This window comes from Muscardinus avellanarius (genome assembly GCF_963383645.1).
Source record: "Muscardinus avellanarius genome assembly, chromosome: 1".
In the NCBI taxonomy this organism is placed as follows: domain Eukaryota; kingdom Metazoa; phylum Chordata; class Mammalia; order Rodentia; family Gliridae; genus Muscardinus; species Muscardinus avellanarius.
Window position 1 is genome coordinate 219793427 of NC_137786.1, and position 25561 is coordinate 219818987.

Consider the following 25561-nt stretch of genomic DNA (forward strand, 5'->3'; position numbering starts at 1 on the left):
CTGGTGTTTACGACCACCATCCCAGCACCGCCTGATCCCGCAGCTCTGGCTGGGCTGCCCATCCCAAGCACAGAGAGCAGGTGGAAAAAGCAGACCTGGCTGGGGCCGCCAGACTCCTGACTACGGAAGGCCGACCAGGGCAAACACCTGGAATTTGATCTTGACAACTTTGTGCTGTGAAATTCTGTCCTGCCTCCCAGTGACAAACCTTTTTAATTGTGGCAAAAAAAAAAAGCATAAAATTTTCCATGATTTTCTTGTGGTGCTGGGGACCAAACCCCGGGCCTTGTGCATAGTAGACAAGTGCTCCACACTCAGCTGCACCCCGGCCCCACTCTGACCACCACAGCCTTTAAAGCAAAGCAAGGTCTACTCAAAAGTGGAGGGGGACCCAGGTCTTTGGCAGCCTCCACGTGGCGAGGCGGTGGGCGGGCGGGTCAGGAGGTGAGGGCTCCAACCCAGCTGCCTGTGATCACCCTGGTAACCACTGAGCACTCCCTCCGTGTTATGTGCCATGCATACTTCTAATCCTCACATTTTCTGATGAAGACACAGTCCCAGGGGTGGGACCAATTCTATGACTGTCACTGGCTAGAGTTGGTGAGTGACAGAAACCAGGATTCAAACCCTCGTGTGAGTCCAGAGTCCGCCCTAGTGTCCACCACAGACCACTCTAGTTTTCTCCCTTGCATGCCTCGGATGAATCTAAGTGACCCCTGGTCCCAGGATACAGCACACATGACCAGTTGGAATGCTACTGATGCAGGAAAGTGGAAGGTGCCACGTGCGGTGGCAAATCCCACTCGGGAGGCTGAGGCAGGAGGATTGCATATTTGAAGCCAGCCCAGGTAATTTATCAAGACCCTGTCTCAAAAAGTAAAGAGGGCTGGGGACATAGCTCAGGGACGGTGTGCCCATGGGTCCAATCCCCAGTACTAGGTGGGGGAAGGTTGATACTTCCAAATCTAGAGGTCAGAAAGCAGGCTCCCGAAAGCATAAGAAGAGCAAGAAGTGGCAGGGCTGGGAGGGCTCCCAAGGCTCCACTGCCCGTTCCTCTACCTGCTGCACTACCCACCTGCTCTGGACCCCACGGCCTCACTTCCCCAACAGCCAGGTGGGCAGTTTTCCACCTCCATTTTTTTTTCCAGAGTCTGAGGATGGAACCCAGGGGAATTTGACTTCTGAGCTACACCCCTTGCCCTATTTTTTTATTCTACATTTTGAAACAGTTGCGGAGGGCCTAAGTAACTGAAGCCCTCTGTGAACTGCAATCCTCGGTCTCAGCCTCCCAAATGCTGGGTTTACAAGCATGCACACCACACCCGGCTTTCCATCTCCATTTTTATTGAAATACAAAAAGTGCAAATGGTGAAATACATGATTGGTGGCCAGGGAAGTCATTAAAGGTGAACGTGAACACTTGATTCACAGTACAAGCGCCCCCAGGTAAAGACCAGCAGGGCAGGGAGAGGAGGAAAGTCCACACAAATCCAAAAGGCTCCGAGTGAGTGGGGCTGTGAACAACACTTGATAGACAGAAGCGGCCGGAGAGCGGAGAGCAGAGAGGAGAGTGTGCGTGCCCCACACACTTGCGGCCACGCCTGGGCCGGGCTGCAGACAGGACCAGCAGCCTGGGGAGGCCTGCTGTGCGGAGCCAGGGTGCCCAACAAGGGCATGCACACCCACACGCTAGCAGCAGGCTGCCGGTCAGCAAAGACTGCCTCAGAACCGGCCACAGCTGTGGGGCAGGGACCCTGCAGCTATTTCCCTGCTGCGTGAAGGGGTCCTAGGTTCACGAGGAGGGAGAGGCATGAGAAATGCCAACCACCACTGGGGTCCATCCAGGTTTTCTGAAAGCTGCCAGGCTCCTGGGACCTCCCTCTTTCAGGAGGTTGCTGGATCCCACTGGGCAGGGAGGATCTCTTACCAACATCTCTGCCCCTACTCTGCACACTGAGCCCCTGCCCCAGCCCCTCCCAGAGTCCCCAGGCTGGAGGAGGGAGTCACCATGGACCTCTGGCCTTAGCAGAGACATGTGTGACTAAGGCCCAGGTTCTCTAGACCTTGAGGCTGAGGCTAGGTGCGTGGGACACAGGCAAGGCAGGGCGCCGAGGCTGCTTGTCACTGATCCCGACCCCAGGGCTCTCCAAATAGATGCTGGGACTCAGTCCTCTTATGCAAGCCGCCGTCCCTGACAGAGCCAGGGGCCAAGACACCTGGGAGCAGTACCATTGGGAAAGGCGGTCCCAGAGGGGCAGTCTTGCCATTCTTTGGGTATAGAATCACCCACAGCAGAGCTGTGGTGGGAGGACAGGTGCAGGGTGCTTGCATCCAGGCCACACGCGGAGGGACTTCTACAAAGCAGGGTGACTGACCTGACAGGGAGGTGCCTAGGGGCTCATGCTCCTTCCCCAGCAACCACGAAGGGGAGGACCAGTCCCAGCTACCAGCCCAGCCGGCAGAGGTTGTGCCATCCACTGTTGCCAGGGAAACAGAGGCAGGAAAAAGCAGAAAAGGGATTACTGGGGCTCAGTCCTTCTTGAGCTGAAAGCCAAGCCCAGCTCTGGGGAGCCTGGCAGGAGCCAGGTATCCAGAGAGGCAGTGAGAAATATAAGGCGAAGAAAAGTCTCACGGTACCAGAAAGTCTCCAGGGCAGGGAGGTGGGCTGGATGGGGAGAAGGAGCTGCAGGTTTGGCTGGCTCCAGCTTCCATCTCCTGGGGCATCATGGCCCCTTTCTTGACAGAAAACCCGGGCTCCTGTCAGCCTGATGCCAGGAGGAAGAGTCCAACTGGGGCTACCAGAGGAGGCTGGGGTGGAGGCTCAGGGCTCCCTGGATACGGGGCTGGGGAACAGCTCCCCCTGATGGTCCAGGAGGAACTTTGTAAAGGTGTTGATGGGATTAATGGCCTTGAGGGTGATGGCAGCATCCTTGGCCCACAGCAGGTTGGGGCCGAAGACAACAGCCAGGTTAGTGTTGGTCATCTTGTTCTGGTCACAGTGGGCGGAAATCTGCAGAGGGCATCGGGCACTGCACCAGGAAGCCACCGCCCTGCTTTTCCTCCCTCTGCCCTGCCCCTAGCCCCCAAATGAGCAGGAAAATTGAGGTGGGGTCTCACCTGGACCAGGAAGGCAGTCAGGAAATGAAGCACCTGGTAGTTCTCCTCAGGTAGCGTCTGGAGGGCCTGCCGTGTGGCCTCCACTCTCTGGCTCTCATCGATGTCTGTGGGGAACAGGGGTACAGGTTACAGGGCACCGGTCAGCAGCGAGACCGCAGAGGCCCACAGGCTGCAGGGAGGGTGGGTGGCCGGCCGAATACACCCATTCCAAGTCCAGCCCCGGAATGGGCCGACATGCACACTGGGGAGGGAAGACAGGGCAACTCACTGAGGAAGCCCACAACGTGGGGGTACAGGTCAAAGGTTAGCAAGGGCTCGGGAAGCTCCCGAAGGAAGGTCTTGAGGATGACTGCGGGCAGGTGCAGCTCGTTGTACTGGTCGAAGTCCACCGGCAGCCCTGGGGAGGAGGGTGTGACTGTGGGCGGCCTGGGCAGCGGCCCATCTGGCAGCCAGGCGGGCCCCACTTCCCAACCCCCCTCAGCCAGCCTCCTCCTCTGTGATGAGGGGATGCGGGCGGGGGACCAGCACACACTAGTCACTCCGCAAGAGGCTGAGCCAGAGCTGACAGACGAGGCCGCAGCCTGGGCCAGCCAGGCAGACATGGGGCCATGCAGTGACAGATGCCACAGAGCCCTCGGGTGGCAAGAGAAGCTGGGACCTTGTCTCCGGGGCAGCATAGGCAGAAGTGCCCTAACGGTCACACGTGCCCCGCCCACACATGGCGACCGCGGCCCGGGCCACTCACCCATGTTGTACTTCTGCTGCACCTCCCGCACGACCTGGGTGTTGGCTGACCTCCGGAAGATGCCCTCGGTGGTGAGCGCTGGGAAGCGGGGGACAGTGAGCCCCACAGCGCTGGCCTGGGGGCTGCTTCCCAGCCCTGCCTCACGGGCCCAGGCAGTCAGTGGGTGCCCCGGCCCTGCCCACCCAGCAGCTTCCCAAGGGTGGCTGCAGGCATGAAGCTCCGTCGTGTGCACTGCGAGGCTGGGCTGCGCACTCACCGTGGGCCTGCAGATAGGCGACGGTCTCCCTCAGCACGATGGGAATGGGGTCCTGCTCTGGGTTCTTCTCCTGGAGGCTGGGATCAAGGCAGTGAGGGGACTGCTGCCTGCCCAGCCCCGCGGCCCCCCGCCCACTAGCCCCCGTGCACTCACTGCTGCAAAGACACCCCAAACTGCTGGTTGGGCAGCGGCGGCCGAGGAGGCATGGGCTTGGGGGCCGTGGCAGGGCTCTTCTGCGTGGATTTGAGAAAGTCGTCATACCTGGGGGGCAACGGGAGGAGGGTGAGGCCCCTGCCAGGCTCTGGAGTTGCAATGGCCAGCTTTATCAGGCCTTCACTGCACTGTTCTACATGGACTGTTTCATTTAATCCTTACAAGAGCCCCATTTTATGCTACATATGAGAAAACAAACCCCTTAGAGAGGTTCATAGCTGAACAACTCAGTGAGGCCCTCAGCAACTTAGTGAGACCATTTCAAACTAAAAAATAAAATGGGGCTGGGGATGTAGCTCAGAGGTATGCAGTGGGGGTCAATCCCTGCTCGCTCTCTCTCTCACACACACACACACACACACACACACACACACACCACAGGTTCAGTTACAGCGTGTAAGTGACAGCGATGGGTCTGATCCAGTCTGCCATCACTGGACCATGGCGCTCGCCTCCTCCCTTTACCCTGGGTTCTCTGCCCCTCCCGGGGCCAGCGTATCCTGCCCCCACATAACACACACGCGCGCCAGCCTCACTTGAGCACTTGGCGAGGGATCCCCAGCTGCTCCAGCTTCACGTGCTCGCTCAGCTCGCTCAGGTAGTTCACATAGAAGATCTTCCGCCCGAACTTGAAGCTGCCGTGGGGAAGGGCCTGGTGAGGGCCGCCCGCCTCCCCAGCACCTGCTCGGGGTGCCGGGACACTGGGGCGCCCACCCGGCCCCGGCCACTCACCTAATGAGGGGTTTGAAGAGGATGAGCAGGGTTTTGATGAACATGGTCGGGTGCACGATGTACAGGGCCTTGATGTTCTTCTTGTACCTGAGGGGGCAGAGCCAGACACTCAGGTGCGTGGGGTGCGAGAGACAGGTGGGATCTTCTGGTTCTGACTCGTGGCAGGCACGGGAGGTGAGGGCCACGTTGCCCCAGAAGGCAAGAGGCTCCGTAAGGTTAAGTCTCATGGAAGGTCACAGAAGAGCGAGTAGAGGAGCTGGATCTGGGCCCGGGCCCTTCCCACTTCAGTTCTTGTTTTCCCAGCTGGGGGCCCTGCCTCCCACTGGATGGGGTAAGCTGCAGCCCAAGCTCCCGAGCCCTGGAGCCCACGCCATGCCCCACACACTTGCGGTCAAACTCGCGGTAGGCATCCCGCAGCCAGCTGAGGGACGGCTTGTTGTCACTGGTCAGGCCGTGGTGCAGGTAGAGCAGCGTGTAGTCGCTCTCCACGTACTGGTCCAGCGTGTGCTTCAGGTACCTTCAAGGGAAAAGCCCTGCTCAGGCCTGTCCTGCGCACAAGTGCGGCCCATTGAGACAGGTGCTGGTGCCCTGCTCTCTGGCTTCCATCGCACCCCTCCCCAGCTCTCCACCTCCTTTTCTGTCCTATAACCAGGTTCCTGCAAAGGAGGCAGAGGGTAGTGACTGGGCCGCTAATAATGCTAACACCTTTTTACTGCAATGCTGGGGATGGAACCCAGGGCCTCAGGCCTGCTGGCAAGTGTTCTCCCACGGAGCCGCATTGCCAGCCTAGAAGCCCTCACTTTTTGAGCACTGACTAGAAATCATAAAGTCTGTCCCCTGCACTGAGCCCTCTCTTCTACCTACAGCACTGCCCTGCACCAGTAATAACTGTAACAGTCACTGTTCTTGTTTTTTGTTTTGTTTTGGGTTTTCTTTCTTTTTTTTTTTTTTTTTTTTTTTTGGTACTGGGGATTAAACCCTCTGAGCTACACCCCCAGTTCTTTTTATTTTTTGTTTGAAACAGGATCTTTGCTGAGGCTGTCCTCAAACCTGTGGTCCTCCTGCTAAGCCTCACGGTAAGTCACTGTTAGCTTTTGGTGTATGCCAAGCATTCACCTACATCATCTCCTCTGTCCTCCTAACACTGAGGCTCATTAATTGTCCTTATCTTACAAATGAGGGCAAGGAGCAGAGGAGTCAAGGGCTGATCTGAAGTCACACAGCTGGCGGTGGGTACTCAGGGTGAAGTGTTCAAATCCAAAGCCCACATTCTCTTTTTGTGTGTGTGTGGGTCTGGGGGTGGAACCCAGGGGCATTTGACCTCTGAGCTACACCCCCTGCCCTATTTTTTATTCTTTATTTTGAAACGGTCTCACTAAGTTGTGGAGGGCCTCACTAAATAGCTGAGGCTGTCCACGAACCATGACCCTCCTGTCTCAGCCTCCCAAATGCTGGGATTACGAGCATGTGCCACCACACCGGGCTTAAAAGCCCACATTCTTGACCTTAGATTAGAACACAGATTAGAACAGACTGTAGAACCCTGCGCCCATGAGAGGCAACCAGCGTAGCCACATTGCCTCGGTCTCCCTATGCCCACAATATGATATCGACCACCCCAACACACACACACACACACACACACACACACACACACACACACGATCTTGAGCACACTGAGAAGAATGAGTAGTGAACAAGGATTCAAGAACAGAAGGGGAATCCAGGGTAAAGTCCTCTTTCTGGTTGACCAACCAGCTCCCAGGCTCCAGCAGGAACACCACTCCAGGCTGGACAAGCCCAGTGCTAAGGGCGGCCGCGGGGGCGGAGAGGAGGAGAAATGCCTGGCGAAGTGCCTGAGGATTGGACCAAGTGCCCAAGTATGGCCAGACCGAACCCACAGGACAACCTATACACTGCTCCCTGGGCCGGACTTGGCTGGGCTAGATCAGGCAGGCCTGAAATGTAGCTAATGCTGGATTATTGCTGATTTTAATCATTATTAGCTACTCAATAGATTACCCTTTATCCACACGGGGCACTGTGCAGCTTACAGAGCTGTCAGCCAGGCACGGTGGCACACATCTATAATCTCAGTTCTTTGGAGGGTGAAACAGAAGGCTTGTAGGCTCACAGTCAGACTTGGCAATGTAGTGAAATTCTCAGCATTTTAGCGAGAACCTGCTTCCAAATAAAATATGAGCTGGGGGAATTCAGGCACAGTGACACACACCTGAAATCCCAGTACTTGGGAGGCTGAGACAGAAGGGTTGCAGGTTTGAGGACAGCCTCAGAAAGTAGTGAGGCTCTCATCAACCTAGCAAGACCCTGTTTCAAAACACAAATAAAATACGGCTGGGGGTGTAGCTTGGAGGTTAGAATGCCTCTAGGTTCAATCCTCAGTATCACACACAAAATAAAGCTTAGGGTATAGCTCAGGGTTATAATGCCCCAAAGTTCAAGCCCTAATTAAAAAAAAAGCTGGCACTTAAAAATATGGAATTTTGTGATTATGAAAATAGTGAAGAAGCCGGGCATAGTGGCGCACACTTGTAATCCCAGCATTTGGGAGGCAGAGACGGGAGGATCACAGTTTGCAGCCAGCCCCAGCTACTTAGTGAGGCCCTCCGCAACTCAGTGAGACCCTGTTTCAAAACATAAAGACTAAGCCGGGTACGGTGGCACACACTTGTAATCCCAGCATTTGGGAGGCTGAGATAGGAGGGTTCATGGACAGCCTCAGCTACTTAGTGAAATCCTTTGCAACTCAGTGAGACCCTGTTTCAAAATAAAAAATATAAAAAATAGGCCTGGGGGTGTAGCTTGGAGGTAAAATGCCCCTAGGTTTTATCCCCAGTACCACACAAAAAAATAAAATAAAATAAAATAAAATAAATACTAAAAAAAAAAATAGGGCTGGGAGTATAGCTCGGAGGTATGATGCCCCTTGGTTCTATCCCCAGTGCTGAAAAAAAAGAGAAAGAAAAAAGAAAGAAAATAGTGAAGAGCATAGTGAAAACGGACATTCTCATCCCCTGACAGATATAATGGCATGGGGTGGGGGAGTGATGTTTATCAGAAGCTATAAAATGTTCCTACTCAGCTGGGCATGGTGACGAATGCCTGTAATCCCAGTATCTGGGAGGCCAAGACAGGAGACGGGCAGGCCCAAAGACAGGCTCAACAACAGTGAGACGCAGTAGCAAGACCCTGTTTGCAAAGGGCTGGGGCTGTAGCTGGAAGGTAGAACGTCTCTGGGTTCAGTCCCTAGTACTCTCCCCCACACACTCACAAAAAATGTGCCTTCCCTTTGAACCTGTAAAAATATCCCCAGGAATTTATCCTAAGGAAATATTTGGCAATGGACAGAAACATTTTTGTTGGAGGCTGTTCATCCCAGACTTTTATGATGGAAAAAAAAAACTGCACTGCAAGCTAACTGTCCAACCTCAGGGAATTGGTTAAAGAAATCATGGGACATGTATAAATAGAATACCTCACAGGATGCTTGTGGAGACAGGACTAATCTGTGAAGTCAGATGTCAGACAGTGGTTACCCTTTGAAGTAGACACCAGAAGAACAAAAGGAGGTCTGTGGGATGTGGGTGACAAGGGCGTGCTCAGTTTTTAAAAATTCATCACAAAAAATTCATCATAAGCTGGGTGTGGTGTTGCATGCCTATAGTCTCAGCTGCTTGGGAGACTGAGGAGGAAGGACTGCTTGAGCCCAGGAGTCTGAGACCAGCCTTGGCAACACAGAGAGACCCTGAATTAAATATATAAATAAAAATCACCTAGCAGCACACTTATAATTTATTCATGTTTCTGTTAAATGTTAAATAAAATTTATGCATGTTAAATGTTAACAAAATTAATTCATTAACTAATTAATTTATGGCACTGGAGATTGAACCCAGGAGCATTCTATCTCTAAGCTATACCCCAGTCCTATTTTCTTTTTATTTTGATACAGTATCTCACTAGGTTGATGACAGTTTTACTACTTCCTAATGCTGTCCTTGAACCTACAATCCCCCTGTCTCGGGGATCACAAGTATGTGCTGCCATGCCTAGCTTAATACATTTTTTTTTTTTTTTTTTTTTTTTGGCGGGTCTGGAAGTAGAACCCTGGGGCATTTGACCTTCAAGCTCCAAACCCTGCCCTATTCTTTTTATTCTCTATTTTTTTTTTTTTTTTTTTTTTTGGTGGTACTGGGGTTCCTGGAAGCCCTTCTACCTCCGGGCTACACTCCCAGACCTCTTTTTACATTTTATATTTGGAAACAGGGTCTCCTAAGCCAGCGCAGCGCGGCTGGCTTAGGAGACCCTGTTTGCGCGATCCTCCTGTCTCTGCCTCCCAAGCGCAGGGATTACAAGCGTGCGCCACCACGCCCGGTCTTTTTATTCTCTATTTTGAAACCGGGTCTCACTGAGTTGCAGAGGGCCTCACTAAGTAGCTGAGGCTGTCCGCGAACTGCAATCCTCCAGTCTCAGCCTCCCAAATGCTGGGATTACAAGCGTGCGCCACCACGCCCGGCTCTAATAAAATATTTTAAAAAGGATGTCTTTAAGGAATGCTTAATGCCCACAAGATAAAAAAAAATTCAGGTAAGATACAAAACTGATAGCAATCCTTATATGTTATAGGGAAAAAATGAGAGGTGAATACAGCCAGAAAAAATTAACAGTGGTTTTTCTCTCTGGGTGGTAGATTTGTGGGAGTCTTTTATTTTTATAGTTGCTTGTGTATAATGGTGAGGTACTGGGGATGAATCCCAGGGACATTCTACCTCCGAGCTACACCCCCAGCCCTATTTTATTTTTTATTTTGAAATAGGGTCTCACTAAGTTGCAGAGAGCCTCACAAGTTACTGAGGCTGTCCTGGAACCTGCAATCCTCCTGTCTCAGCCTCCTAAATACGGGGATTACAAGCATGCGCCACCACGCCCAGCTTACAATTCTCATTTTTATATGGTTTTGAAGAGACCTGTCATAAAGCACACAGCTAGTACAAGGCAGAGTTGAAGTTTAATTGGTCTTCTGATTCCAAGCTTCAGGCATTTTCCATTTCAACTCCCCAGATCAGAGTGGAGAGCTAGGAAAATCAAATCTGAGGTAATCTGACTGAAAACTAGACAGACTGACGCAAGGAAGAAGTGCCTCCCTGCTGAGCCGGGCGTGGTGGGCACACTTGTAATCCCAGTATTTGGGAGGCTGAGACAGGAGGATTCTGGTTCGAGGCCAGGCTCAGCTACTTAGTGAGGCCCTCTGCAACTCAATGAGACCCTGTTTCAAAATAAAGAATAAAAATTAGGCCTGGGGGTGTAGCTCAGAGGTAGAATGTCCCTGGGTTCCATCCCCAGACCCGCAAAAAAAAAAAAAAAAAAAAGAGTGCCTCCCTGCTAGCAGCAGGGATTGTGAGCAAGCTGGGTGTGGTGTGTGTGCATGTGGTATGTGGTATATGTGTGGTGTGTGTATGTATGGTAGATGTGGTAGATGTGTGTGGTATGTGGTGTGTGTATCATGTGTATAGTATGTGTGTGGTATGTGTGTGTTGTGCGTATATGGTATATGTGTGTGTGGTATGTGGTGTTTGGTTATGTGGTGTGTGTATGGTCTGTGTGTGATGTGTGTGTAATACATGTGGTATGTGTGTACAGTATTGTGTGGTATGTATGTGTATGTGTGTGGAGTGTGTGTACGGTGTGGTATGTGTGTCTATGTGGTATGTGTCTATGTGTGTCTATGTGTAGTGTGTGCATATGTATGGTATACGTGGTGTGTATATGTATATGTGTGGTATATGTATGTAGTGTGATTGTTTATGGTGTACATGGTGTGTGTGGTATATGTGTGTATGTGTGTGGTGTATGTGTGTGGTGCATGTGCATGGTGTATGTGTGTGTATGTATATGTGTGTATGTTTATGGTATATGTGGTGTGTGTGGTGTGTGTGTGTGCATGCGTGTACATGCACGTGCTCTTGAGAGGTGTAGAGGGCCCACAGCAGTGGACGGCAGAGGCTTCCTGAACACGGAAGCAGCCCCAGCGGGGTGCAGCCTCCTCGGCCCGCTACCTCCTGGGCACTGGTGCTCTCCCTTCCCCATCCTCACTTCCTCCCCCTTGAACCACTCTGTGGCCAGGAGCCTGCCACCTGGTTACAGGCGAGTAAAAGGGCGGAGGGAAGGGCATGTGACTGGGCCTTGGGCTGAGCTCCTCAGCTGAACTGCTGGGCCACGTGGCTGGCTGGGACATGACACTGCCTGCCTCTTCTGAGGAGCTGAGGAGCGGTGGCAGGAGAGGCCAGGAGGCCAGAGGAAAGAATTCACAGACATGCCAGGCGACTGAGCCTCTGGCCCTCTGGCCCCTCCCCAGGGAGAGCCGAGGCTCAGCCCTTCCACTGGCTGCTGGGCCTCTCAGTGCCACCCCAACCTGCCCCCCCCCACACCACGAGGGATCACAAAGAGCTGCTGTGGCAGTACAGAAGCTTGAAATGTTAGAGAGAAGGGGAGGGAGGGTGCACTCCTGGATCCCAGCTTTGGGAGGCTGAAGCAGGAAGATCACAGGTTCAAGGCCAGCCTTAGCAACTTAGTGAGGCTCTCCACAACTTAGCAAGATAATTTAGCAAGACTGTTCCAAAATAAAAATAAACTGGGCACCACAGTACATGCCTGTAATCCTGGTATTTTGAAGGCTAAAAGAAGAGGGTTGGTTCAAGGATGATAGCCTTAGCAATTTAGCAGGAATCTCCGGAACCTAGCAAGACCCCATTTCAAACCAAAAAATAATAATATACTAATAAAAAGGGCTGGGGGTGTAGCTCAGAGGTAGAATGCCCCCTGGGTTCAATTTCTAGTGCCAATAAATAAATAAATGTACGAATGAATACTGGGGTATTCATGAATAGAATGTCCCTGGATTAAATCCCCAGTACTCCCTCCACATGCAAATAAAAAATAAATTAAAAAAGCAAAGCTGGGGATGGTGGTACATGCCTGTAATCTTAGTACTGAGGAGGCTGAGGCAGGAGGATTCAGGTTTGAGGACAGCCTGAGTAATGTATTGTGACCCTCTGCTACCTAGTGAGACCCTGTTTCAAAACAAAAAATAAAAAGGAATGGGGTGTAGCTCAGAAGTAGAATGCTCTTGAATTTGATCCCCAGTACCAAAATAAGTAAGTAAATAAATAATTAAAAATTCAGAGAGTGCTTTAAACTGATCAGGAAAGAAGTAAAAGACAGCTACTCAGCAGAAACTCGGAAAAGGCAGGAGGAGGGCAGATACTGCTCTGCGTCCTTGGATGTCCTGTGCACACTGATTGTGCTGTAGGCTCTGCCACACATCAGCGCTCCACCAGCCTTCAGACCTGCCTTAGCTGTCCCTATCACAAATATATGGCTCACAGAACCCACACTGGTGCAGAAATCATCAGCACCGTATCTGGCACAAAATAAGGTGACAACTAATTATGAATGTAAATGATAAGCAATGACAACCACATCAGAAACATGATATAACTACAATAATTTGGATAATATTTTAATTTTCGAGGCATTTTCATGTGCAGCATCATTCCCATAAGGAAGGAAGGCTGGATTATTACCTACCCTGAAAGGTAAGAAAATCAGATTCAAAGACACTTGCCAAAGTCACAGTTTCCAAGACTCTTAACTAGACCTGACTCTTAGTCCAGTGCTCTCCCCAAAATATAAAAAGCTCCCCATGGGAAGGAAAAAAGGAGGCTATAAGGAGGACATTTGTTCCCAAGGCAGGCAGGGACAGGAAGGAAAATGGTTCTAGGCTACCTGGGGATCCGGGCAAAGGCCCCACTATTTCTCCATGGTACTCACCCCAGAAGCTTGCTGTGGTCCAGCTGATGGCTAGGCGGCATCCGACAGGCACTGAACACGATGATCTTCCGCCCGTACTTGTCGTCTCCTAGGTGTGGAGAAAGATGGAGGCCAGTGGGTTGAAGATGAACCACAAGAAGGGGGGTTGGAACTTACAGGGCCTCGGAGACCTGCACCTGGAGCACCAGGGCCTGAGCAGCCCCTGCACATCTCCTCCACACAGCTGCCTGAACTCTAGGGTATGACACTTCAGACAGGGGGACTGGCTGGTCTCAGTGCCACTGGGCTGGGGCATACAAAACAGTATCACTGTGTGTGTGTGTGTGTGTGTGTGTGTGTGTGTGTGTGTAGTACTGGGGGTAGAACCCAGGGGCTTTCTATCTCTGGGCTACACTCCCAGACCTATTTATACTTTATTTGGAAACAGGGTCTCACTAAGTTGCTAAGAGCCTCACTAAGTAGCTGAGGCAGGCTTCAAACCAGTGCGATCCTCCTGTCTCAGCCTCCCAAGCACAGAGATTACAAGCATGTGCTTCCACGCCCGGCACTATAAAATCGCTTTTGAGTGACAACTCGTGGAAATGACACAAAGGCCAGCTGATGGTGAATGGAGAGAGAAAGTGTAGTATAGCCATGCAGTGGAATACTGTTTGGCCATAAAAAGGAATGAAAAGCCCAGCATGGTGGCCCACGCTTGGAAGGCTGAGACAGGAAGATCACAGGTTCAAGGACAGCAGGAGCAAATAGTGAAACTCGAATCAACCCAGCAAGACCCTGTTTCAAAATAAAAACAAAAATAGAAATAAAATAGGTCCTTGGTTGTAGCCTCAAGGTAGATGGGACAGGAGAGCCACAGGTTTAAAGCTAGCCTCAGCAATTTAGGCTGTCAGCAAGACCCTGTTTCCAAATAAAAAATAAAATAGGGCTGGGGGGTGTTGCCCAGAGGTAAAAGGCCCCTGAGTTGCATCTTCAGTAACACACACACACACAGCAGCTGACACAAAAGGGCACCTACTGTATGATTCAATTTATAAGATATCTAAAATAAGAAAATTCATAGAGGCAGAAAGCAAATTAGAGGTTTCCAAGGAGGGAGGCGGGCGGGGGGATTGCTTACCAGGTACAGGGTTTGAGTGATGACAATGTTCTAGAATTAGACAGAGGCGGTGGTTGCATAACACTGTCAATGTACTAAACCCCACTGAATTGTACACTTTAAAATGACTGATTTCGTTATGTAAATTTAATCTCAACTAAAAAAATTCACATTCACCAAAGTAGTTATTATCTTGCCAAACAATCATCCTAAAATTTGTCTACACTTCAGCGCTCTGAGCACCGAGCACAGGGAGCACCTCTTGAAGGAGCTTCTCGGCGCGCTGGGGGCCTTGAAGGGAATCGGCCTTAATGACCAGGTCTCATTTTTGACCACTGACTTCTGATTGCACTACTAGAATGAGTGACCATGGTTGGCTCTGACTGACCTCTGCACTTTTTTTGGGGGGAAGGGATACTGGGGATTGAACCCAGGTGCTTTCTACCTCTGAGCTACACCACCCAATCCTATTTTATTTTGAAAACAGGGTCTTGCAAGCCGGGCGTGGTGGCGCACGCTTGTAATCCCCGCGCTTGGGAGGCAGAGACAGGAGGATAGCGCAGGTTCGAAGCCAGCCAGCGCGCTAGCTTAGGAGACCCTGTTTTCAAATAAAAATGTAAAAATAGGTCTGGGAGTGTAGCCGGAGGTAGAAGGGCTTCCAGGAACTCCAGTACCACCAAAAAAAAAAAAAAAAAAAAAGGAAGAAAACAGGGTCTTGCTAAATTGCTAAGGCTGGTCTCAAGCCTTTGATCCTCCTGTCTCAGCCTCCCAAGTACTTGGAATTACAGATATGTGCCACCATGCCTGACTGCATAGCGTGTGTGTGTGTGTGTGTGTGTGTGTGTGTGTGTGTGTGTGTGTGTTACTGCTGGGGATTGAGCCCAAGGGCATTCTATTGTGGAATTTTTTTTTTTTTTGGTAGAACTGGGGACTGAACCCAGGAGCATTCTACCGCCAAGCTACACCCTCAGCCCTATTTTATTGGTATTTTTTTTTTTCAGTGCAGGGGATGAAACCCAGGGGCATTCTACCTCTGAGTTACAGCCCCGGCCCTATTTTTTATTATTCTGAAACACGGTCTAAGTTGCAAGAGGGCCTCACGAAGTACCTGAGGCTGGCCAGGAACCTACAATCCTCCAGTCTCAGCCTCCCAAGTACTGGGATTATAAGTGTGCACCACCATACCCAGCTTATCTCCAGCCCTTATTTTTTTGTTTTGAAACAGGGTCTTGCTAAGTTACTGAGGGTCTCACTACTTTACTGAGGGTGGTCTTAAACCTGCAATTTTCCTGTTTCAGCTTCCCCCTAAGTACTAGGATCATAGGTGTGAGCCACCATCCCCAACTCCTCTGTGCATTTCTAAAAATCATATCCTTTCACATTATGAATATTCTAGAGAATATGGAGATCAGAGGCGTGTGTACAGCCATGGCAAAATGCTCACCTGGCTGTACCCATTCAGGGATGTTTGCCTCAAAACAGTTTGATGGCCTGACCATTGGGCTCTATCATGAAACCAGAAAGCTCCTGAGATAGACACTATTACTCCCAAAATACGATGCTCTTCCAGGGTCAGCATGTGTCAGGTCCCCAGCACAGCTCAATGGGGACAAAGACGGATGCTCACACCATGTCCCAGGGGCCTTCCTTTCACCTCTCCAGAGATACCAAGCGATACTTGCCTTCAAAGGCAAATAAAAACAAGCCACATGATCCAGGGAGGGTCTGCTCTTCCACATCTACCTCTGAGGATGGTTCACTCCTGGCTGAGCACCTTCCCATATTTAATAAGCTATGAGCTTAGATGGGCATGGTGTTGCATGCGTGTAATCCCAGTACTTGAGAGGCTGAGACCAGAGGATCACAGGTTCGAGGGCAGCCTCAACAAGTAGTGAGCCTCTCAGCAACCTAATAAGACCTTTGTTTCAAAACAAAATATATGCTGGATGTAGTGGCATATGCTTGTAGTCCCAGTACTTGGAAGGCTGAGCCAGGAGGAGCACAGGTTGATGGCCAGCCTCAGCAAGAGGCCCTCCACAATTTAGTGAGACCCTGTTTCAATATAAAGAATAAAATAGGGCTGAGGATATCGTTCAGAGGTAGAATGCCTTGGGTTCAATCCCCAGTACCACACATGGACTAACTAGGTAGGTAAATAAATAAATAAATAAATAGCCAGGTGTGGTGGCGCACACTTGCAATCCCAGTACTTGGAAGGCTGAGACAGGAGGATCGCGCAGGTTCAAAGCCAGCCTCAAGCCAGGTGTGGTGGCGCATGCTTGTAATCCCAGCATTTGGGAGGTTGAGATAGGAGGATCCCCGTTTGAGGACAGCCTCAGCTACTTAGTGAAGCCCTTTGAAACTTAGTTTCCAAATAAATTGTTGTTTCCAAATAAATTATTGTTTCCAAATAAAGAAGAAAAACTAGGGCTGGGGGCATAGCTTGGAGGTAGAATGCCCCTGGGTTCTATCCCCAGTACTTCAAAAACAACAACAAAAAAAAAAAAGAAAAGAAAAACAAAGCCAGCCTCAGCTACTTAGTGAGGCTCTCAGCAACTTAGACCCTGTTTCCAAATAAAATATAAAATAGATCTAGGAGTGTAGCCTGGAGGTAGAAGGCTCCTGGATTTCATCCCTAGCACCACAAAAAATAAAATAATTATATACATAAATTTAAAATTATATACATAAACTATATACATAAATTTTAAAAAGGGGTGAGGGTATGGCTCAGAGGCAGAATGCAGTAGTTCAATCTGCAGTTCCACATATACACAAGAATAAATAAGTAAAAAATGGAAATGGGAGAGGGTGTGGCTTGGAGGCAGAATGCCGCTGGGTTCAATTCTCAGTACCACCAAGAAAACAAAAAGCATATGTATATGAAATAGAAAGCCATGATCCTGATACCATGACCTTGCTGGTCCGTGGGAAGCCAGGGCTCCATGCTTCACCAGTCTCTGCTCATTGCTCGGGGCTGAGGCAGGGCTCCCTGGAGGTGGGAGGAGGCTTCTGGAATGTGGTCAGGGCAGCCCGGGTCCCTGCTAGCTGGCTGCACAAGCCCGTGCTTTGGTCTGATATAGAAGCTCACTCCCAGAAGTCTGACCACCATGTCCAGCCTCAGATCATTCCCCTGTCCTGCTGTTTCCACACAAAGCATGCCTGGTTTCGTGGGCCCTGAAAGGTCCTCGTCAGGACCCTCCAAGAATTTTCTGGGTCAGTGTCTGAGGCTGAGCCTCCCCCCTGAAAGAGGCTCTGCCTCTCCCACAACCATGCCCCACACCTAGCCCTGATTGTAAACACCTACCTGCCCCCAACTCTACTGCTCCGAATCTTCCTTTCCTCCTAAACCCCACCCCTGAAAAACTCTGTGGCACTGGTCTTGTGAGTATTCTTTTTTTTTTTTTTTTTTTTGGCTGTACTGGGAATGGAACCTAGGGGCATTCTACTTCCAAGCTACACCCCCAGCCCTATTTTATTTTTTAGCGTGAAACAGGGTTTCACTAAATTGTGGAGCCTAAGTTGCGGAGCCTAGTTGAGAACCTGTGATCTTCCTTTCTCAGCTTCCCAAGTACTGAGATTACACAGACCTTTCTTGAGACAATTCTGCTATCCCCTCAGCTAGGCTATCTCCTATGAATCCTGGACACTCAACCTAAGTCTCCTACAAGCCTATGTCCTCCCCTCCCTTCCCATATCTTAGCTTCCCCTCATTTATTCATTTATTTATTTATTTATTTACTTAGTGGTACTGGGGGTAGAACCCAGGGACATTTTACTTCTGAGCTACACCCCCAGCCCTATTTTTAATTCTTTATTTTGAAACAGGGTCTCACTGAGTTGCAAAGGGCCTCACTAAGTAGCTGAGGCTGACCTTGACCCAAGATCTTCCTGTCTCAGGAGGATCTCCTGTCTCCCAAATGCTGGGATTACAAGCGTGCACCACCACGTTGGCTAGCTGCCCCTCTTCAAGGCTCCCAGCCCAGAACATCACCCATCTGTCATGACATTTTGACTCTCTAAAACCTCAGTTCTAGCGCCTGTCTCCTACTGGCTCTTGAGCAGGTCAAAGATAGGATGTGTGGTGTGTGGTCCGTCTTTGAGTCCCTGGTGCTGGCCAACACGGGAAAGGTATTCAGTAAAGGTTGAGAGCCTGCAATAGCTCACACTTCACCATTATGTGGTACAGTTTCATTTGTTTGTTCTCGATGTTTAGGTTACTAGTTATACTACATTAGACAGTGAGTTTCCCAAAGCCTGGGACAGAATTCTCCAGCCTGACAAGCAGACTCCTCTGTGTGCCAGTGTGAAGAGGGAACGTAGCTCCATCCAGTAGCAGATCTACTCTGAAGGCCCAGGTGTCACGTGCTGGCTCCCACAGCCCTGCCTAGAACCTAGAAGGCGGGGTTCCTTCCAGCCTAGCTGCAGGTGGCTCTGGGCTATGTGCCTGCTCCAATTTACTTCCCATAGGTCTGGCAGGGAGAGGAAGAGCAGACTGGCAGGGGTCAGGGACAAGGGTTACACTCGCAGCTCAGCTGCATAATCTGGAGCTTCACAAAGCCCTGGGCCTCCTACTTGAAGCCTATGAAGATGAGGCACATCATCTGCCTGCTCCAAGCAGAGGAAAGGCCCAGATGCAGGTGGGGTGGGGCGGGAGAGGCTTAGAAGGGTGTGGAGACTTTTAAAAGGTTGTTTCTAGCCAGGCATGGTAGCGCACACTTGTAATCCCAGTGCTTGGGAGGCTGAGACAGGAGGATCACACAGGTTCGAAACCAGCCTCAGCTACTTAGTGAGGCTCTCAGCAACTTAGATCCTGTTTCCAAATAAAGTAAAAAATTGGTCTTGGAGTATAGCCCGAAGGTAGAAAGCCTCTGGGTTCCACCTCCAGTACCACCAAAATAAATAAATAAATACATACATACATACATACATACATACATACATACATAGTAGCCAGGCGTGGTGGCGCAGGCTTGTAATCCCCACGCTTGGGAGGCAGAGACAGGAGGATCGCGCAGGTTCGAAGCCAGTCGCACTGGCTTAAGAGACCCTGTTTCCAAATAAAAATATAAAAATAGTCTGGGAGTATAACCTGGAGGTAGAAGTACCACCAAAAAAACAAAAAACAAAAGCCATAATAAAAGGTTGTTTCTACCCCCTACCCCAGCAGTAAGGCAGCCCTTACTGGCTGGTGGGTCTGAAGACCCAGCCAGGGCAGAAGTGAGTCGCTTTCTCACGAGCTCTCACGGCTCTGGAATGCACAGAGCCCATGAGTGGAAGGAGTAGTTGTGGTAAGTGCTGGGCGTGTGGTTCCACTCAGCTAGGCCACAGCATCTTGGAAATGGGGAGCTTTGGGGGTTTTGTTTTTTATTATTCATGTATTTATTGTACTAGAGATGGAATCTAAAGGTATTCTATCTCTGAGCTACACTCCTAACCTTATTTATTTATTTCGGCGCTAGGATTAGAACCCAGGGGCTTTCTACCTCTGAGCTACACCCCCAAGTCCTATTTTTTATCCTTTATTTTGAAACAGAGTCTCACTAAGTTGCAGAGGTCTCACTAAGTAGCTGAGGCTGGCCACAAACCTGCGATCCTCCCGTCTCAGCCTTCCAAGTACTAGGATTACAAGCGTGCACCACCATGCCAGGCTTCTTTTTATTTCTTTTTGAGACAGAGTCTTACCGAGTTGCTGAGGCTGGCCTTGAATTTACAAACCTCCTGTCTCTGCCTCATAAATACTGAGATTACAGGTGTTTGCCTCTACACCTGGCTGAGCTTTGGGTTCTTAACAAGGGTTCCATCAAAGAGCTCAGCAGCTCCACCAACTCCTTGATGTTATATGAAAAATATATGAAAAATTATAAGCACTGAGACCTTTTTTTCTAGAGAAAAAGTAAAATGCCCTAAGAGTTAAACACATAACTTTCATGCTCTCAAAGAGGCCCGTGACTAGTTTTAAGAACCACTTCACTGGACTGTAAACGTGTGTGTGTGTGTGTGTGTGTGTGTGTGTGTGTGTGTGTATGCATGCATGCGTGTGTGCTGAGGATGGAACACAGGGCCTTGTCCATGCAGGGCAAGTGCTCCATCACTGAGCTCCCCCCACCCCTGCCCTGACTAAAATTCCTGATGGAGGGAATGTGGGGTTTTCCTCACTGAATGTCTACGGGGCTTGTCAGGATTCTATGACACTGTTCTAGGAATGAATGTTGAACAAACCAAGGATGGGGTTTGGGGTGGGATGAGGGGCAGTGATGCGTCAATGGCTAGATTCCCAGACAGGCAAGAAATCAGAACAGGGCAACCCTAGCCCCTATCCTCCCTCTTCCTGAAGTGGGGTCCAACTTCCCGAGTCCTGGGGTGGCCCAGCCCTCAGCAACAGGCACCTGCTGTAAGAGGCACCTGCAGAGCGGCCATGAAGGCTCCAGCTGATCTCAGAAGGGATTTCTGCCCCAGACTCCAGCGCGCTGGGGGAGAGGGCTTGGTGAGGGCGTGGGCTTGTGAGAGTGAGCTGAGGCCTGAGAGTGAGGCCCCTGCATTCTCCAGATACCAGTCAGGAACTCCTCCAGGGCGGCCTGCGCCCTAATCAGCAGCAGGACAGCAACCCCACAGGCATTCTGGACATCCAGACACTGCCAGCCTGTGACCTGCTGAGCAAGCCAAGGACACTTGGGAGTGGGGGCTGGGACTGACAGAGCCGCACCATCACCATGTGCCGGAGACACCATTTGTGAGATGGCTAAACTATCAGGAATTTTGTGAGCTGGTTGACATCACATTGGTAGCTTGAAACCTGCTGTGGTAGAAATAGCAAATGCTACAAATAATGACCTTTTTGTCCTTTCCCAAGAACTTGCTGTTAAACATTTAGCAGCACACCAATGGGAAGAACCCACTGGCTCTAGGTCAGATTTGCCTGAGAGCATGACAGCCACCAGCAGCAGGGACCACAGAGGGTGCAGAGAACTTGGGGGGTAGCCCGCTCCCCCTTCCCACAGGGGCTCTTTGGTTCCTAGTGCCAGGGACAGCACCACTGGCTCATCAAAACAGCCTTCTTCTGGGAGTGACAGTCCAAACTCATCTCCAGCCAGAAGCAAACATGTAGACACTACCATTAGAGGCCTAAGCCCCCGTGCGGGCAGGACCTGGTATGGACAAGGACTCTCCATCCCGGTAGCCCTTTCCCTTTGGGCCCTAGGTGTGTCCCCACACGGCCTCCACCTGTCATGCACCCCATAAACTCCACTACTTCCGGCTCCAGGCACCGCCAGCTCCCAGCACCCCAGAGTGGGGCTGCAATTAGGCTGGCCCCACTGGCCTCCACCAAGAGCCATTCCTGATCCACACCCCCAAGGCCACAGCCCAGAGAGGCCAAGCACAGACAGCCAGGGCCGACACCTACCTGGCCGGGCCCCCTCAGGCTCGTCACACCCTGGAGAAACAAGAAACGTGCTGGAGCTCTGCTGGGTGGGGAAAAGGGGGCACCCAAAGGGGGTGGGGCAGCCTCCACTCTCTGCTTAGACCGCATAGGCCAGGAGGATGTCAGGGTGAACTCCTTCACATCGACATCCCACACCCTGCTCAGGTTCACAGGGTGACTCTCCACACCCGGGTCAGGACCAGGCCAGGAGGCGACTCTCAGCCTTGCTTCTGCAGGGGTGAGAGCAGCTAGGACCACAGATGCCACAGGCACACCTGGCCACTGGGGGCAATCCTTTCGACTGCCCCATCTCTCTCTGAGCCCAGCATTTGGAGGGATGGCGCTCTCCACTCCTTCCCTATAGCCAGCTGCCTCTAGCCACAGGGCTTCTGCCTGGCTCCCCGGCCAGCACACAGCCCTTGCTCACAGCGCCTGGCCTCACCACTAGCACTGGGTCCTGATGGTAGAGCCAGTTTATCCATGGCCCACTAACTCTCTTGGTCTGAATTCCTTCTGGGTCCTGCTTAGAACAAAAAGAAGGAAATCTCCTGAGGCAGAGACCCAAGGAGGGCTCCGCACCCATTCATTCTCAGCAGGGCAGCACACCTGCCAGGAACCGGATGCTGCAGGGAGCCATGGGGAAGGAGACTCTGCCCATTCCAGACTTCCTTGAGGGTAGGGTTTCCCAGGAGGGACTGCCCCCCATAACTGATGAGGTACAAAAGTTGACATCAGGGCCACAGGGAAGGAGGAGAAAGGAATGAGCGGAACGGAGAGGGCACTCGCTCAGGGTCAGCTGGGCCCTGGCTCTCGGCCAGTCCCTGACATAGTTCGTTGTTGTTGTCCTCTCGGCGACCCGTGAGGAAGAGTTCAGAGAGCAGAGCTGGAGAGGAAACCCCACACCTCTGCCGTCACAGCCCAGTATTAGGACACAGTGCTTCCCACATACCCACTGCAAGCGCAGACAATGCAAGTGTCAGTCACAATTAAGCCTGTGCTTTGAAGCAAAAGCACATGTGTTCAGGAGCTCCGAGGCCTCGGTTCAGACGCAGGGCGGCACCAGCATGCCCCCAGATCTCACCCCCGTGGCCTGAGAGGCCAGCTTCCCTATGCCAGGATCACAGACTGGGGAGAGTCGCAGTGCTGGGTGGGCGCACTCACCTGCCACCTCCACAATCTGGTGCCGGGCAATGTCATAGTAAGGGTCATCCCACTTCAGGTGTGTGGCTGGTTCCGGGGAGCTGCTTTTGGATTCATCTGCAAAGCACAGCAGAGTCAGGGGCTCGCCTGGGGGCCCTCAGTAAGGCTTGTGCTCTGGCCTGACCCAGAGGCTGGTCTGCTCACCCCTACCCTGCTCCACCCCCCTCTGAGGTGCCCGGAAGAGACCTGGCAGTGCTCACCTGACTTGGGGAAGTCTGGCATTTCATCAGAGGGCCAGTTCTTCTCATCGATGGAGGCCAGCTTCAGCTGGTTCAATGCCTGGCTGGTGTCATCGAGGGTCAGGTCATCCTGCAGTTCTGAGAGCGGGTCCATGGCCAAGTCTGTCCCCCACAGTGAACCTCAGGACAAACCTGGAAGAGAGAGGTGGGTCATTGACCCTCTCTTTATCTTTCAGAACTTTTTTTTTTTTTCATTTTTACTGGGGATTGAACTCAGGGGCATTCTTTCTACCTCTGAGCTACACCTCCAGTTCTTTTTTTGTTTTTTCAGTACTGGGGATGGAACCCAGGGGCATTCTACCTCCAAACTACACCCCCAGCCCTATTTTGTATTCTTTATTTTGAAATAGGGTCTCAGCTGGTCATGGTGGCGCACGCTTGTAATCCCCGTGCTTGGGAGGCTGAGACAGGAGGATCGCGCAGGTTCGAAGCCAGCCTCAGCTACTTAGTTAGGGTCTCAGCAACTTAGTGAGACCCTGTTTCCAAATAAAATATAAAATGGGTCTGGGAGTATAGCCAGGAGGTAGAAAGCCTCTGGGTTCCACCCCCAGTACCACCGAAGGAAAAAAAAAAAAAAAAAAAAGAAATAGGATCTCACTGAGTTGCAAAAGGCCTCACTAAGTAGTAGCTGAGGGTGGCTGTGAACCCCGATCCTCCTGTCTCAGCCTCCCAAATGCTGGAATTCCAAGCATGCGCCATCACACCCAGCTTTCTTTTTATTTTTTATTGTGAAACAGAATCTTGCTAAGCTACTATGTCTTGCTAAGTGCTGAGGCTGGTCTGGAACCTGCGATCCTCCAGTCTCAGCCTCCTAAGCACATTGGCATTCCAGGTGGGCACCATCATGCCTGGCTCATCCTCCGCAGCTTTTGCAACAAGCTCTCCTGTCTCCTCTCCTGGATAACTTGTCCTCGTTCCTCAACACTTCTCATCTTGCCAAGAGCTCCATAGAGCATGCTGCCAGAAAAGGCAGCTGGGGCAGAGGATGGCACAGCTCAGCACCTCCCCTCAGGTCCTCAGCTGGGTAGGAAGAGCTGTGCCAAGTCCTGCGCTGCCTTCCCATCCAACTGGCCTGCTCGTGCAATCCCAACTCTAGGAGGCAAAGGTCCACATCCCTCCCCAGGAGCCCCGAAGCACAGAAGCTTCAAGGGTCCCAGCAGTTATATGGAGAAAACATAAGAGCCTCCAAGTGCCATGTCTACAAAAGGCCGGCCATGGCCCTGGCTACTCCAACCCCTGCCCCTGTCCTGAGGAAGAGGAGGTGGCCAGAGACAACAGGGCCATGGCTGAGGGGCCCAGCTGGGTTTGCCCAGGACAGGAAACAGCAACAGAAGACTTCCAGAATCTGCCTGCAAGTCCCTAGACAATACACAGGCTCCTGGGACTCTCAGGCCCCCAGGCTAAGACCTCTGGGGAGCTCCAGATGCTACTTTTGTGGTAGGAAGGTCAATGGAGTGCCCTAAGGATTAGAAGGCAAAGGGGGAAAGGGGCTGCTACTGGCACGGGAGTGCTGAGGGAGTGAAGGCGAGACTGCAGTCAGGGAGAATGCAGCAGCCCTAAGGGAAGCAGCTCCCTCTCCTGCCGTGAGCTCATCGGATGGGTGAGGGAGGGTTTCTGATTCAATTTGTCCTACCCAGAGAAGAGGCCACTCTGAGGCCTGCTGCATTCCTGAAGCCCCAAAAATGACATATATGGTCAGAGAATCGGCAGGGCAGATAAGAACAGACAGGACTCAGGGGTGGGTAGAGAAGAGGGGGAGAGCTGCTATCTGAGATCTACAGACTCTGTGCTCTGAGGCGACATGAAGGCTTCTGCACACATCACAGCCAAGGACTGTGGATGGTGAACGGCTGGCTCCCTATGCCTAGCAACAACTGCCCTGTTACCAGGGTAACCACACTGAGTCAGTGGAAAAAGCTGTTTCAAGCACCTGAGCCAAAGCCAAGCAGCCAAAGGGCTAGAAGCCCTCTTGCTCCTCTCCCTCTCCCCTGTCCTTATCCACTACCCTCGTTCACTGCCCTTGCTTAACACCAAACACAGGTCCCTTCCCAAGAGACAAAGGATGACCCTGTCATATTTGGGAATGCATTTTGTTCGGTGAGTACTTCTGTATCCTCACCCTCAAGCCCAGCTCCCTCATGCCCTTCAGCCCTCCACTGCTAGTAGTCTTTGGTCTTGAGAAAACCAGCCCTGGTCCATCTCCATGCCCCCCCATTCAGCCAGGGGTTCCCCAGCTGAGTAAGAGGGATGGAATCCAGCTCCAAGCCAACCCCTCCAGAAAAGCCCAAGCCTTTTCTCCATCACTTCTGTTCTTTCACTGTCCAGGAGGCAGGGGCTTTTCAGCCCCACCCCCAGCTGTCCCACAGGAATCCTGCATACAGTAGGTGCTTGATGCGATGCAAAAGACATGGGATCAGGTATAACGAGATTTGGGTTACAGTCCTCCCAAAGCCAATGAATTGCCAAGATCCTGCACAAGGCTTTCTCCTATTTGGGCCTAAATGTCCTCTTCTATAGAAGCAAAGGCTCCTCTCAGAACAGCAATTCTCCAGTGTTCATAAATAACTTGTACTAAAGTGAACAACAAAGATTAGAAGTAGCAGCTACTTGCTGAGCTGTGTGTGAAGGGAGGAGAGGGGCACCATCTAAAGGGGAGCTGAAAGCTGGGCATGGTGGCACACGCTTGTAA

The 25561-nt window shown here is 51.4% G+C and overlaps 1 protein-coding gene across 1 annotated transcript; it reads right to left on the minus strand.

The window, feature by feature from the left end:
- Positions 1-2821: 2821 nt before the first annotated feature.
- Positions 2822-22966, minus strand: ARHGAP1 (Rho GTPase activating protein 1; the record flags this gene model as incomplete). Its single annotated transcript, XM_080709360.1, has 13 exons — positions 2822-3010; positions 3118-3221; positions 3386-3514; positions 3863-3940; positions 4119-4195; positions 4272-4379; positions 4868-4966; positions 5064-5150; positions 5449-5580; positions 12915-13002; positions 21416-21445; positions 22595-22690; positions 22834-22966. The coding sequence occupies 13 exons, from the start codon at positions 22964-22966 to the stop codon at positions 2822-2824; spliced, it is 1350 nt and encodes a 449-aa protein (XP_080565486.1).
- Between the last annotated feature and the right edge of the window lie 2595 nt (positions 22967-25561).